Consider the following 15916-nt stretch of genomic DNA (forward strand, 5'->3'; position numbering starts at 1 on the left):
ATTCAGGCCGTATCTGTATGGCCGTCACTTTACGGTTCGCACGGACCATGCGGCTCTCCAATACGCTATGCGGGTGGCGCAGCCATCCGGCCAATTGTCCCGATGGTTGGAGGTCCTTCAGGACTACCAATTCACGACGATTTACCGCAAGGGGTTGCGCCACTCGAATGCGGATGCATTGTCACGGTTGCCGACGCGTACGGAATGCGCATGTCAGTTGGGATCGGCGCGGTGTAAACCTTCTGTCGATGTCCCCGCGGAAGTGGTGCTAGCCGCCACGGATACTACGGGGGTCGACGCCTCCACGGGGAGGGACTCACTGTTAGCATTGCCTCTCATCGAGTGGGGCCGTCTGAAAATGGCCGACAGCTCCCTACTCGCGCTACGTCGGAAGGTTAACGTTCCCGAGGGCGGGGAAACGCGGGTCGGTTCCTGGGTGTGCAGACAGGGCCTCTTGATGAAGTGGGACTCCATGTCCCGGCGTCACATGCTTGTGGTGCCGGTTGCTGTACGGGGTAAGGTCGTCCTGGCTGCCCATGAACGACTCATGCATCTGGGGTTTCACAAAACGCTCGCCCTCATTCAGCGAGACTACTATTGGCCTGGGATGGGCAGTGACGTGGCGAACATTCTTAAGGGGTGTGTAGGGTGCGCTAAAAGAAAACCGCCACCAATAGCGGCTAATCCGCCGCTTCAATCCATTCAAGTTTCGCGCACGAACGAATTGGTCGCGCTAGACATCTTGGGGCCCTTCCCCACTACACCTCGGGGAAATAAGTTCCTGCTGGTTGGCGTAGAGTACTTCACCCGCTGGCCCATGGCGTGGCCACTCGCCAACCAGTCGGCTGCGGCAGTGGCGGACGCCTTTGTCCAAGGTTACGTTTTGGACAAAGGCGCCCCCGAACGCTTGCTGACGGATCAAGGGAAAAACTTTTCGAGTGTTTTGTTGCGCGAGGTGTGCGACCTGTTGGGTACAAAGAAAGTACGTACCTCCCCGTACCACCCGCAGACTGACGGTATGGTTGAACGTCTGAACAGGACGATTACGTCTATGCTGTGCCAACAGGTATGCGACGACCAGGTGGATTGGGACTTACAGGTACCGGGGGTACTAGCGGCCTATCGGATGGCACCCCATGCGGCGACGGGGTTTTCTCCATTTTTTCTGATGTATGGGCGGGAGGCTGATCCGGCCATGGACGTCCAACTGGGGATTTCACAGCCACGTGCAAAATCTAAATTGGCAGACCACATTAAGTTTAACATTGCCAAATTGGCTGAGGCGCGAGAGGCTGTGAGATTGAATTCACGCTCTCGGCAGATCGCGAACGAGCGATTGCATGAACAGAAGGTGCATACGCACAATTGGGAACCGGGCGATAAGGCCTGGCTGCATTGTCCACACGCACCGTTGGCTACGTCCCCCAAACTGTTGAGACCATGGAGGGGACCGGTGGAAATTGTGCGGGTTGCACGACCCCAGAGTATACAGATTAAATGGGGAAAACGCCGTTGGTACGTGCACCCCTCCCGACTGAAACCCTACGCGGCGCCGCGTGACCCCGGGTTGTGCCGTGACGACCGAGCGTGTGATGTGACCGTCGACTCGGGGAGGGATGTGTCGCAGGTTGATCCTCACGTGTCTCCACCTGACCCACCCCCAGGTGTCTCGGACCTGACGGCTGTTGACCGTCGGGAACCGGAACCCCGCGGCTCGCGCGGAGCCCCGATGCCTGGCCCATGCCTTCCTGAACGGCCGGCGCCGCCGGATGGCCAACTGCGTCCTGTGCCGTACGACGGTCCGGCAAGGCGGACTCGGGCAAGGACGCAACACTTTTCATGAAAAAAAAAAAAGAAAATTTGTTTTTTCTTTTTTTGTTAAAGCCCGACTTCGTTGCCGGCTTCCCCCTCTGCCGGGGTAATGTCCCGTTCAAGGGACGCTCGGACATTGGGACGCTGCATGAGTCGGAGAGAAAAGAAGAGAAAATGATTAAAGAAATTTTTTTTTATTGTTACTCTTTCCGCATACACAGTATCGTTGCCACTCGCCGGATTGTGCATGTTGTTCTTGTTGCGGGTGTGGCGGTTGCTGGGTTTTGCGGATTGCGGTGTTCATGTTGTGTTGTTAGGGTTTGTGTTATGTTACGGGGCACACATGGGAGTGAAGGGGTGTTGTATGTTTTATTAGCAGCCGGGTCGGCTGCGAGCTATGTGGTAGGGGGTGATGTAGTGGTGGTATTGACGTGCGCCGGCAGTGATGGATCACGGGGCGCGGGGTTGGGCACGCGGTGTGGGCGTGGCATGGACGCGCGCGCCGGTGGTGAGGCGCGCTCACACAAGCTGGGAAAAGAGGATCGTAGCGAGTGCGCAGTGATTGGTCAGATAAGTGGGTACTCTCAGCGACGTCCGCAGGAGGGGTATAAAGGGGGACGCGCGAGAGCACTCGTGGTCAGTGTTAACCAGTTGAAGACCGAAGACGGGGTGGAGGAGGTAGGGGCCCGAGACCCCTAGTCCCGCCGTCCTTGTGGGGACCGGGGCCCTGTGTGGCTCGGAGCCGAGACTGGGGGGACCGTAGTCCGACGCCCGTGTGGGTCGGGACGGTGGTACCCAGAGCCGAGACGGGCACCCCGGCTGGGTGTGTCCCGGAAGGCTACGGGGCGTAAGAGCCCGTGTCAGTACAGCTGAGTGGGTGTTGGTCACCCGTGTAGCTGAGTGGGTGTTAGTCACCCGTGTAGCTGAGTGGGTGTTGGTCACCCGTGTAGCTGAGTGGGTGTTAGTCACCCGTGTAGCTGAGTGGGTGTTGGTCACCCGTGTAGCTGAGTGGGTGTTGGTCACCCGTGTAGCTAAGTGGGTGTTGGTCACCCGTGTAACGAAGTTGTAGCTGAGTGAGTGTCCGTCACCCGTGTAGCTAAGTGGGTGTTGGTCACCCGTGTAACGAAGTAGGGTGTTAGTCATCCGTGTAACTACAAGTTGGCGAAAATAAAGAGTGTGCTACCCGTGAAGTCGTCTCCTGCCGAGTTACTACTTTACACTGGCAAAGGAGGTCCCATGATGTAGATGCTCGCCCCGAGCTCTCATTACTCTGAGAGTGGCATTGTCTTTGTGCTGTACTACTTTTGGCGTCCTCTGGTCTAACAGCGTTTGAGACGAGGCTCAAAAGAAAGCTGTTTCTGGTGTGGACCAATCAGTTGCAAAGACAATGCATCTATTATCAGAGTATGTTTTTTGTTTGCATTCTGACCACAAGTATTGTACTCGAGAATATGTATTCAGATTGAGCATTGGAAGGATGTGATAAACCACGTTAAGTTTTAACTGCTATGATTTTCACTCACCCACCCGTGTCTTGTTGTCCGATTACTACAAGTCCATTTACTTGCTCATTTCTCCAGCCCCACCCGTCCATGCACGCCACAAACCCTCCCCCCTGCGAACCCCTACAGCCAAACTTCTCCCCCTCCCCAACCCCTACAGCCAAACTCCTCCTCCCCCTCCCCCCTGTGAACCCCTACAGCCAAACTCCTCCTCCCCCCCCCGTGCCGAACCCCTACAGACAATCTTCTCCCACCCCCCTCCCTCGTGAATAACCCCTACAGCCAAACTCCTCCTCCCCCTCCCCCCTGTGAACCCCTACAGCCAAACTCCTCCTCCCCCCCCCCCCGTGCCGAACCCCTACAATCTTCTCCCACCCCCCTCCCTCGTGAATAACCCCTACAGCCAAACTCCTCCTCCCCCTCCCCCCTGTGAACCCCTACAGCCAAACTCCTCCTCCCCCCCCCGTGCCGAACCCCTACAGACAATCTTCTCCCACCCCCCTCCCTCCCGTGCCCAACCCCTACAGCCAAACTCCTCCTTCTCCTCCCCCCTGCGAACCCCTACAGCCAAACTTCTCCTCCCCCCACCCTCCCGTGCCTAACCCCTACAGCCAAACTACTCCCCCCCCACCCTCCCGTGCCTATATAAAGCCACAACAGCAGATATTTTTTCTCACCTGAAGACGGCCGCTGGTGTTTCGACCGAAACGTCGTGTTTTCTTTTATTATTTTTTCTATCTACGTGACTTCACTGAAAGAACCAGAGAATATGGATTCCTGCAGTCACGAAAACTTCAAATCAAGATTTCACAAGTATTGTGGTTAATGCAGACATGATTCCTTGTAAAAGGTTTCAGTTTGGTGTTTTAAATTAACACCTGTTTTGTTGCCAGAAAAAAGGGGAAACACCTATTATCACGAGATTGTTGTTGTTAATATGTTTTTTGGAGGCAGTAGGAGGCTGCGGGGCAGAGGCAAAGGTGGTTCAATAACAGTCAAGGTGTGAATGAGTCCTAGTATGACTCTTCTCCATGGTATTTTGCTGCTTTATTCATGAAATCTCAGTGTATCTGTTCCATTGTTGCGGATGGTTTTATTTCAATTATTTTTATTCAGAAACAATTTGTTTCACGATAACTTGGATTACCACATCATTTCCAATTAGTCAAATGCTTTAGAATGCCACAAAAGCTAGGCATATTGCCATTCGGTATTCATTCATATTTTCCAGAATCGGACCGACAGTATTTGGTCAACAGCAAAGTAGCCTTTCTTAAACCTGGCTTGCTCATGTGGCTGGCTAGCATCTAAAATTTCCATTATTGTTGCCAATAATCTTGTTGAACAATGTATTTAAACGTGACGTATAAAGGAAACTGCTATTCCAGGAACGTTTACTCCCTTGACTTGACTGCTTGGATAACTGGAAACAAAAAATTACAATTGTAAAGTTAGGGCACAAGAGCCCATTGGGGCCCGTGTCCTATTCAGGTCTATGAGAGGGCTCAACATCACGGCCTGACCCAACTCCCAATCACGGAGAGCTGAACCGTCGAGAGCCACCAGGATCGTAGTTGAGAAGCACTGCACCAGCGCAATGGGACCATCTCGTGCGGGTTTGCATCACGTGCACCTTATACACCTTACAGTCTCACCGTGCCCCCCCCCAACCGTCCCCCCCCGCCCCCCCCAATGAGTAGCTTCCAGTGACGCCGAGCATGTTGAGAAAAGTCGCCAGCAATGTTTCAAATAGTTTAATCTCAAACGGTTCTAAATATAAAACAAAGTACGTGTATTTCATAGGGTTACATACTTTACAGATCGAGACTTGAAGCCTGGTGAGCAGGTCCCAAGTCTCGAGCTGTAATTCCGTGACTGGAATCTCAGAGCATCGCCGGCCCCCGTGCTGCGATTAACGCGACGGGGCAGATCGAGTCCAAAATGGGTGTGATGGCATCACATGCCCACTTTAATCTACATTTCACATCACCGCACATGTTCCTGCAGCAGGCAAACACACATTCTCATATTCAGTGGTTTAGCTGTGAATGGAATATTTTGGTGAGGAAACAACAACAGGGCTTGAGCCTGTTCACTGTGCAACCCAGGCTCAGTGGCAAGTTAGCCGAACACACAGACGGGCCGCCGAGCCGAATGCACGGTGTAAGACGGCCACGGGTTGCTCACATGTCATCTGAAACGGAGTGTCAACCCACACTCGTTTGTATCTGGGTGACGATCACATTCTGCTTCCCTTTATCATTGCTTCAGGCACGTGCTGCCAGGCAACTCACAGTGTCTGTGTTGCCATTTCTACACTTTGTACTTATATACTTTATTTATTTGTATTTATTATTCGTGACTCGCTTACCTTTTCTCTATTTTGCCCTATCGTTTTCTTTATGTACTGTTTGTTGTTTGTAACTTGCTGACCCGCCCCTTAATGAACATCTTGTGAAACAGAGATTCATAGCTCATCGGATTCCTCCAGTCCAAATGAGGATTCTGATTCCGACCCAGAGGTCAGGAATTCATTGTACAGGTCGCTTGCCGCGGCACCCATGCTCGCCCACTGGCACCAGCACATGGGTGTACCGGCGGGCGGGATGGACTACGTAAAGCGGCTGTGGCTGCAGCGTCGAGGTTGACAGGGAGAGGTGGCATCACTGGAAGGAGAAGGACGCACTTGGGGCTCCTCCGCACCACTGGCCCAGGAACTTGATCACGTCCTGGCACTCGGGGCTGTGGCTCGTCTGCGTGGCATGCACACGCACACACATACAGATACACACACGCAGACACGCATGTTTATTATTATCATCACGTTTGTTTACACGGGAAAGCCTCACCGAGTCTCGTCACTCTCTTTAGGAGGGTTCTGCAAAGTTTAGCATTCGGGAGCGATGATTGCGATGTATAATCACAATTTAGTGATTTCAGTGATAAAAACATAGAAAAAGATCCCCCATATAGCCTGTCACAGACTATTGGGGCAAGTGCTGTTAGCGAGTAGCACCTATGAAGGCTGGCACGCCACACGAAGGGGGTAGGTAGCCAGCACCACGCCTGGCCGTCTTTGTCTCCTGAGTGGCAATGATTAAACACCATACCAGATACTCGTTTGAGGCTGAGTCGACCTAGGGGAGGCCCAGGACCGGTTCAAATAATCGTCACTGGTATTGGCCGTGAGCGGGAATCGAACTGGGGTCACTGGGTTCGTAGTGGAACGCGCTAACTGCTACACCACCGCTCCCCACAGTAATACACACACACACACGTACGCAGACACACAGCATGAACACAAGGACACACCTTGACCGCCATCAGAAAGCGGTTCCAGTCATCCTTGTTGGCAGTTTTCCCTGGCTGCTTGAAATCCACCTTGTTCCTTAGCACCGGGTATCCTGCAGAGCACAGTACCAACGCAGATTGCCCATATATCATTTTACCACATCAGTCCATCTCTTCTCCAGACCGTGCCATGCCCATTTAGCCCCCTTCTATCCAGCCAAACAGAAGACGCTTGGTCATGCGGTGGCTGGACATGCGGGCTATATGACCCAGTCAATGCAGCCTCGCCTGCTGGAGGAGCTTACTGATGATGGGACTGTCTACATGTTTCAAGGATCTGTGAGCTCATCACCCTGTAAACCAGTCTGTTAAATCCAGGATAGATCATAGGCAGAATAGCCTGAGCAGATGTTCCTTTCAAGGGATCCGCATATTGCATAGAGAAGGGAGAGCATAACTATGGCAAGACACATACATACACACACATGTGCGGGGCCAAAGTAGAGTTAATGGAATTACTCGTGTGAACAGACAAGAACACAAGGGCCCCATTGGCAGGCACACCACACGATGATGGATACACAGGGAGGGGAGTGAACGATGCCAGCAGCGTCACATGAAGGGGACCGAGCAGGTGAGCGTGGCACAGCGATACCGGTGATGAGGCAGGGCAGCGCCCGCACGCCAGTTCCGGAGGCCACCAGCGAGGCCTCGTAGGTGTGGCGTTCGTCAAAGGGCAACACCTGCTCCACACGCTGGTCCATGGACACGGTGAGCACCCAGTCGCGCACCTCCTCGCGCTTCTCTTCCTGCACGAGCAGCACGAGCAGCACGAGCCACGTGAGCCACGTGAGCCACGTGAGCAGTACACATGGCCATCAAACAAAGACCGTCACTGCATCGCAGGCTTTCAGATGCGCTTCTGCGGCCGTCTGGAATGCTCTTCCTTCCGATATTAGGAAGCCACTGGAGCTACGCACTTTTAAATCATCATCTAGATTGAAAGCACATTTCTTTAGAACTGCTTTTTGTATTTAGTTTGCTGTTCTTCCCCCGCACCTCCGATTTGCATGGTTGGCTATGTACGGTGCGAGAGAAGTTCAACATACATACATACATATGAGTATGCCATTGATAATAATGTTCTTTGTTAACATAGGAAAGCCTGAGACTCTAGACTCTTTTTTCACAAGTATCCTGCTACATTTGGATGTTTCAGAAAATCCCTTTTTAAATAAGGAGCATTTTTCCTTGTGTGATAGGAAATTGGAGTAACTGGGGAAAAAACCCAACCAGGCATACAAGGGAATATAACACTCTCACAACCCTAAGTCATTCATGTAAGAAATGTGCACGTGTGTGAATATTAATTTGAGTATGGGGACCAGTAGTTCAGCGGTTAGCACGCTGCGCTAAGAACCCGGCGACCCGAGTTCGATTCTCCCTCATGGTCATCACAAGTGACGATTATTTGAACCAGACATGGGCCTCCCCTAAGTCGACTCAGCCTCAAACGAGTATCTGGTGCAATGTGTAAAAATTGCCACTGGGGAGACGAAGGCTGCCGGGCATGGTGATAGCCACCCACCCCCTTGTGTGCAATGCCGGCCTTGATCAGTGCTCACTAATAGCCCTTGCCCCAATAGTCTGTTACGGCTCAATGGGGATCTTTTTCTTTATATGTGACACTTGTGTGTAATGCCGGACTCACAGCCACGTGTTGTGTTGCTGGTAGAGGCACCTCCAGGGGAATGTCAGTATCTGTGAAATCCGTGTTGTCCAGCATGTCCGAGCTGCCCTCCTCTATCGCCTGTGCACGCCACACCGCACACCGTTGGGCTACACCACCCCAAGCCATGCCACAGCACAGCACTTCATGCATACCCCAAAGCCACATCACCAAACAAAAACATCGTGCCACACGGTGCACCACACCATGTACCTATGAGAAACGTGGTGTGACTTCACACTGCACCGATCATGCAATGTGGTTCGGCATCCTTGGTTAATGCAATTAGCCGTCAAATACACCAACAACAAAAACACCGCTGAAGGGCAGGGTGTTGGCAGATGTCATTCGTTGACGAAAATGATGGTCACGATTATCATCACCATCATCATGACGACAAGGGCACAGTGGCCGTGGGCCATACGTACGTCCGAAAGATCCAGGAAGTGGTTCAGGAAGATGAAGGCCATATTCTCCCAGTCATTTTCCTGCAGGAGGAAGAGGGGAGAAGAAGAGGTGTGAGGTGAGGAGGAAACGGTGGTGAGCGTGGAGAAGACACGTGACTCGGCCATGCTACTGCTGGCTGCTCACCTTTGCAGCCATGCCAGCTTCGTAGAAGGCCTTGTCAGCGGGGATTGCGTCCGTGTGTCGCAGTAGAGAGATGGACAGCTTTGCCGCGATGGCGTTCTGACCGTGGTAATGAAACAGGAGTGCAGCACATGCAGTCATCGGCAGTGTGAGCACACACAAATTCTCAACTCGGGGACGAACTGAAAGTGATCGCGCCTCGCCCATTAATTAATACAGACATCGTTTGTTGAATCGCAGTGATCACTGTCGTACAGCTGTTGTTCATCGTCGCCACGTATAAATGTATCGATTCAACAATTAAAATCGATCCTTATGCTCACGATACAGACATAGTAGTGTGTGTGAGAACAGATTATTCTAAGCGCGTGCAAATTAAACGCTTGATGACGTGGGAGGTCACCAGTTGCGGTACGGTGAGCGAGGCGGAGCGCGTGGCGTAGTAGTGCGCGATGAGCAGCAGCCTCTCAAAGTCCTCGTGCGCCGGGGAATTCGCCTCAGCTGACCTGGACAGATTCTCACACTGACGAGACACACGCGTGGCCACCAACACAGCCTCATTGCACACGACCAACGTCGCATCACATAGCCGACACAACAAACACGGCCATAAATACATGACACGTGCCACACAATGACACAGATGACCGCCGTGCACAACCACGACGCACGCAGCGACACAACACAACCGGACCTCACGCGCGCGCGCCAGTCAAACAGCAGCGCGTCGTCGCATCCTGCAAGCAGTGCCGTGCAGTACAGCTCAGTAGCAGGTGCGGCGTGTCTCATCAAGGGGCCCACCAGCATGTACGCGCTACTTACCAGCGCATGTAGCATGTCCCGCATTGCAGCCCACGTACGGTACGCGTCGCCAGTGGCCATGCCAGGAAGGCTCAGCAGGTCCGATATGATGCGCTTGTAAATGTTGAAGTTCTGTCGTGGCACATGCACGTGTCGTGATTGGTACGCGGCCGCAATGCCATTTGTACTGCGCCGTCAGAGCAAGAGACAGCCGTTTTGAACTGGTACTGGTAAATACGCATGCGACATTTAATAGATTTTCCGCTTTAAGGTTATTCATATGCTCACAATAACGTCAATGGATTGTGAGTGCGTAACATTTGATGATTTACAATTCCTATACGTTGTATGAAATTGGATCATGGAAACCTTGCATCCGGCAGAGGTGCTACACGGGATAAAGAGAATGGCAAATTCTTTAGTAGAATCGTGTCTCCGAACCAAGAAAATTCATGGAATCGTGCAAGTTATTCGTTCCGATTTTTTGTTGTATATCTTTTCAAATTTTGGCGACCCAGGTCAATCTTTTAAGTATGCAGCAAACATTTCCCTACGCAGTCGAGCAACAACTCGCATTCGGCAGCAATTTACTGTGCATCTGAAAGCACACGACGGCAGAATGCTGACCCAAGCAGCTTTGAAGCCCCGACCTAAAGAAAACAAGTTACTGATCTCAAGACAAGCTGTATCCCAAGCCTGCATTTCATGTGGCTTTATCTTTCGGTAAATGTACCATAGCTGCTCGAGTCAATGAGCATGTGAGTGACAGGTTGGCATTGCTTAATCAGTGAAGGATAAAATGTGCATTTTGCAGCATGAGATGGGCCTCATGCTCGCGTTGTGCAACCTGCGTGCTGTGTGTGCCCCGTCGTTTAGCTGCCAGCCCATGATGTGTGTGCGTGTGTGTGTGCCCCGTCGTTTGGCTGCCAGCCCATGATGTGTGTGCGTGTGTGTGTGCCTCCTGGCTGCTAGCCCATGGTGCGTGTGCGTGCGTGCGTGCGTGTGTGTGCCTACTGGCTGCCTGCCCACATGTAAGGCCCTGTGTCTTTAAAATACCTGTAGAAAACGCTTTTAAAAGAATATGCCATGCATTTGGCTACATCCCAGCTGAGAACTTGTCAGTGAGCCAAGTGCAATAACCTCCACCTGGCCTCGCATTCCGGTGGTGTCCCTTTCATAGTCAATTTATTCCGTGGATTTTGATGCCAATCTTGCTTTTTGGCAACAACAAAAAAGATGTTCGGAGTTTAAAATTACGACATTAAATCATAAACATGTTTGTCATGTACACACCCATACACACTGCCCTGTTTGTGTGCATATATTCGGCGTTATAAATATTCCCACATTGTCCCTCGCTTAATTGTCACCCAATTCACTCATTCACCCACCGGCCGACTTACTCACGCATTCACCCATGCACTTACTCACTCACTCACCCACGCACTCACCCGTCCATCCACTCACGCAACCCACCCTTCTCACCCACTTGCGATTACACGATTGTTTAATTCCTCACAAAGCGGTGCCTATTTTATGATAGTCAACTCCCAATCAGGATTTAAACTCGCAACCTTTCCGCTTGCGAGTCTCTTGCTCTACCGCCGAGCCACCTTGCCAGATGGATACATTCTGACCCAGTCTATTTGCCCTAGCGAACCCTTGTTGTTGTTGTGCTTATCATGAATTATGCAGCCTACATATCACAGGGCTCCACTTGATTAAATCAAGGTTATGAACATTGTCTGCAAACCCTTGGCTGGCAGCATCTGGCGACTGTAGAGTAGGTAGATACTACTGTAGAGTTAGTATATACTGCTATAGTCAGTAGATACTACTATAGTGATAGTAGATACTACTATAGTGATAGTAGATAATACTATAGTCAGTCTATACTACTGTAGAGTCAGTAGCTACTGATATAGAGTCGATATTTACTATTATAGAGTCGGTAGATACTACTGCAGAGTCAGTAGATACTACTATAGAGTAAATAGATACTACTATAGATTCAGTAGATATTAATATAGAATCAGTAGTTACGACTATAGTCGGGAGATACTACTATAAAGTCGGTATATAATATTACAGTCAGTAGATACTACTGTAGTCAGTATATACTGCTGCAGAGTCAGTAGATGCGACTATAGAGTAAGTAGATACTACTACAGAGTTAGTTACTACTATAGTCAATGGATACTCCTACAGAGACAGTAGATACTACTATATAGTCAGCAGATACTACTATATAGGCAGTAGATACTACTATATAGTCAGTAGATACTACTACAGTCAGTAGATACTACTGTAGAGTCGGTATATAATGCTGTAGAGTCGGTAGATATGACTATAGAGTCAGCAGATACTGCTATAGTCAGCAGATACTACTATAGAGTTGGTTGATACTACTATAGAGTCGGCAGATACAACTATCGAGTCAGTAAATACTGCTACAGTCAGTAGATACTACTATAGAGTCAGTAGATAATACTACAGTCAACAGATACTATTATAGAGTCAGTAGATACTGCTGTAGAGTTAGTAGTTCCTACTATAGAGTCGGTAGATACTACTGTAGGGTCAGTAGATACTACTATTATGGTCGGTAGCGACTACTTTACAGTCAGTAGATACAACTGCAGAGTCAGCAGATACTACTATAGAGTCAGCAGATACTACTCACTCTATTGTATGTAGGATATGTAGGTATATATGCCTACGTGGGGGTCAAAACAAATTTTGAAGGGGGGGAGGGTGGGGGGTCGACAATTTTTCGGAAACCTTTTAGATAAACTATTTACCCCCCACTTTCTATAACTTTCTGGACTTCTGCAAGCCTCATAATTTTGTTGACGGACAAATGTACAGACAAATAGCACGCCGGGCTTTCACAATAGCTGAGAATTTGTGTATCTATATAGTTATGTTTTTAAGAGACGTTTTGAAATATATTTTTCCCCCGGGCAATGCCGGGTACTTCCCGCTAGTATATTATAAAGGGGCCCTAAATAAATAAATACATAAATATTAAATCACAAATTTGTAACTTTAACAGTAAAGTCATTGTATTTTTTCATTTGCTATACAGCCAGATAATACGACAAATCGCTAACGTTAAACACCCAGTCATTCATAAAAGTTGAAGGCAGTACAGTACTATAGTAATAGAGCAAGTGCAGAATCACTGAACCGGAATTGATAGCTTGAAAGCATTTAGTGCGGGGCCCTTGAAAGTACAGGGCCCTTGAAAGTGCAGGGCCCATAGCATTTGCTACTTTTGCTACTAGGATAATCCGGCACAGCACCATGGGAACGTGGAATTTCCACCACTGACTCAGGGCCACCATTGGAGATTTGAGTAAACATTCCGTGCTCGACTGAACAAGGAAACACTTATAAAGTGTCGAAATAAATTAAAATCTCAAGATACTGCTCGTATCGTTGCGGATTATAATTATTGTTGATGTTGCGACTGTGGAAGTGGCTTGAGTCTAATCGTAATTGTTGATATCAGTCAGTGAAGGTGCTGTGATCGATGCCCCTGCCAGACTCCTCAACCACACGTGTAATGAGACCCCCATCGTCGTGGTTGCTGCAGTTTTGTTTGCTGCTGTGGCTGCTGTGATTGTCATGTGTGTAAATTGCGGTGGTTGTGGTTGCTGCCAGTGCGGCTGTTGTGGTTGTTGTAATTCGTGGAACTGCAGTTGTAATGGCCATTGTGGTTGCTGGCGCTGCAGCTGTTTTTAGTGCTTGCTGGCAAGGTTTGTGGTGAGTGTGGAACAGTGGGTATTGTGGTTGCTGGGAATATAGTTGTTATGGGTGTTGTGATTGCTCGCGGTCTGAACGCTGTGGGCTCTCGCGATGGGACCTGCCTGTGAGTTGGCGGGTGTCCCGTGCTGGGTGTACAGAGCCAAGGCTTTCTGTGCCTGCCCCTCCTTGATGAGATGCGTTGCATACAGAGCCACGTATTTGTGCAGCACCTTGTAGTTCTGGATAAGCAACAAACACCGACAGAAATCGAGAAAAAAAATCGATGACAGTAGTAAACAACACATTTTCGAAGCGACTTTTAATATGGTTATATATTATAATTGCACAACTTTGCAGTGCCGTGCAGTAAATGTGTCAATCATGCGCACCCACTTAAGAGAGGAAGATTTATTGACTGAACACAGACAATGCTGCATGTTTACTCTTCATCTTAACATTTACATTGTTTAACTGTCATGCTGCCAAGTGTAATTCCCTTAACGCTTGCATATACTCCACCATTAGATTTATCATGTGGTCTGAACAAATAGGTCGGTTACATCTTTCTATCCAATGCCAAACTTAATTTATGTATTTAATATGGTGGTGTTGGTTGAAAGGGTTCACGATCGCTGCAACTGGTCTTGAGACTTGCTACCATTTAGAATATCTTTCATCATCACCGAGTTTGGTGGTGGTTGGTGGTTATTGTTGTGGTGATGGGGTTGAGGGTAATGCAAATAATGGTGATGGTGGCAGTGGTGGTGCTGCTCCTTGTGGTGGTAAAGGTGGTAATGATGGTGGTGGTGGATATGGTTATAATAGCAATGGTGGTGGTAATAACAACAGAGGCGGTGATTACAATGGCGATATTGCTGGTAGTGATGTTAGTGGTTATTACGATAAAAGTGACAACGATGGTAGTAGTTGAGGCGGCAATGAGAGTGGAGGTGGCGATGAGGGTGATTGGAGGTGCTGCTGGTTACGACAACGAATGTGCTTGCTCACAGTACCTGCTTGGCAGCTGTCTCGATGCACTTCTCCCACTGCCCCCGCTCCATGTACATGTCCAGAGCGGCAACAACGTCAACCCCCACGAGCTGCGGGAAGAGTCCGGCCGCAATGAGGGGGGCGGGGTGGGGGGGAACAATGGGCAGCACGGCCTCCACGCTGCCACCCCTCGCACGCACCAAGCCGCACTCCGCACACAATGTCATGGACAGTACTCGCTGTATTTCTCGATATTGATCATAATTTCAATAATAATAATTAGGGGCGTAATGATGCATTAATTCGAGTGGCCTCTTATTCTCATGATAAATGCATACAATTGTGTGTTACGACTCGATGTTTCTCTTTTTGTAATGTCGTATGCAATGGAGTTATGTGACCCATATGGCTACATTAACCGGAACATTAAACAAGCATTGATAGCCGATTCGAAATGCGGCCCTGAACTTTGACGACGAATTGAACTACAAGGGGTGTGAACCATTACACTCCAATTCCAAGGTGGGCACGCACACACAACGAGGCCACTCCAACACACTCACCGAGTCAACCTTCCCTTGATTTTTCAAGTACTCTTTGTATTTCTCATCGACGTACCCCTCAAACCTGTAAACGTAAGACAGGACACTTTAAATACGGAGATCGCGTCACATTAACAGTGGGTGAAAAGCACAGATACAGCCGCCGTCACTACGCATAGCAATGTCTGCCCTGCTTGCAGCACTGCTCCACAGAAAAGGCTTTCAGTGAGTGCCCTCTGCAGACGTATATGATAATTGTTTCTTATACCTCGGCACATTCTGGATAGTACTTGGATGCATAGCGGGTGTTGGAGACTTCTGTGATACTACGTTGAAGGGGAAAATGGCAGTGACGCAAAACCAATTGTAATACTGAACTTCGAGGCTCCCCGCCTTCACCAACCCACACTGACCAACGTGGTGAATTATGGACAAATAAACCCCACTACCCATATGCCGTGGGGAAGCGCTCATCCAGTGGTGGATTGACAAAGGGCTTTCCATGTTGAGATTATACAGATAAACACTAGGTATGTATTGATAAATCAATTCACGAATTTAAATATATTCTTACGTTGACGATACACGCATCTATCACGCATGTTAGAATCAATGATTTCTGATTTGTATGTGCTGCATTTAATGAATTCACGTGACCCCAGGAGCCATGGTAGGTGCTGCATATTCACGACAATATTAAACCAAATCATGATCCCCTGGGATCATAAATAGTTCATCAATGTGTGAGGTGAGAGAACACATCGTTAAACACCTAATGAATACCACATCCACCACAACAGCTAAATATAATAATAGACTTGTGAATCAAATTGCAAATTATGACAATTCTTCAAACTGCAGAGGAGTGAATCGTTACACCACTCATTTCACGTAGAATCAGAATCTCTACT

General features: G+C 49.3%; 1 protein-coding gene across 1 annotated transcript in view; it reads right to left on the minus strand.

Annotated features, from left to right (window-relative positions):
- Window positions 1-5053: 5053 nt before the first annotated feature.
- The window catches only part of IFT172 (intraflagellar transport 172), a 36067-nt gene continuing 25204 nt past the window's right edge, over window positions 5054-15916 (minus strand). Inside the window, 11 exon segments of the mRNA XM_061559721.1 lie at window positions 5054-6067; window positions 6627-6718; window positions 7261-7414; window positions 8317-8415; window positions 8763-8822; window positions 8926-9021; window positions 9326-9445; window positions 9745-9855; window positions 13596-13712; window positions 14487-14573; window positions 15027-15090. Coding sequence (XP_061415705.1) covers window positions 5978-6067; window positions 6627-6718; window positions 7261-7414; window positions 8317-8415; window positions 8763-8822; window positions 8926-9021; window positions 9326-9445; window positions 9745-9855; window positions 13596-13712; window positions 14487-14573; window positions 15027-15090 — 1090 coding nt within the window. The 3' untranslated portion in view covers window positions 5054-5977.

Source organism: Lethenteron reissneri, chromosome 26, assembly GCF_015708825.2.
Source record: "Lethenteron reissneri isolate LAM-NWPU_2019-01 chromosome 26, ASM1570882v1, whole genome shotgun sequence".
In the NCBI taxonomy this organism is placed as follows: Eukaryota; Metazoa; Chordata; class Hyperoartia; order Petromyzontiformes; family Petromyzontidae; genus Lethenteron; species Lethenteron reissneri.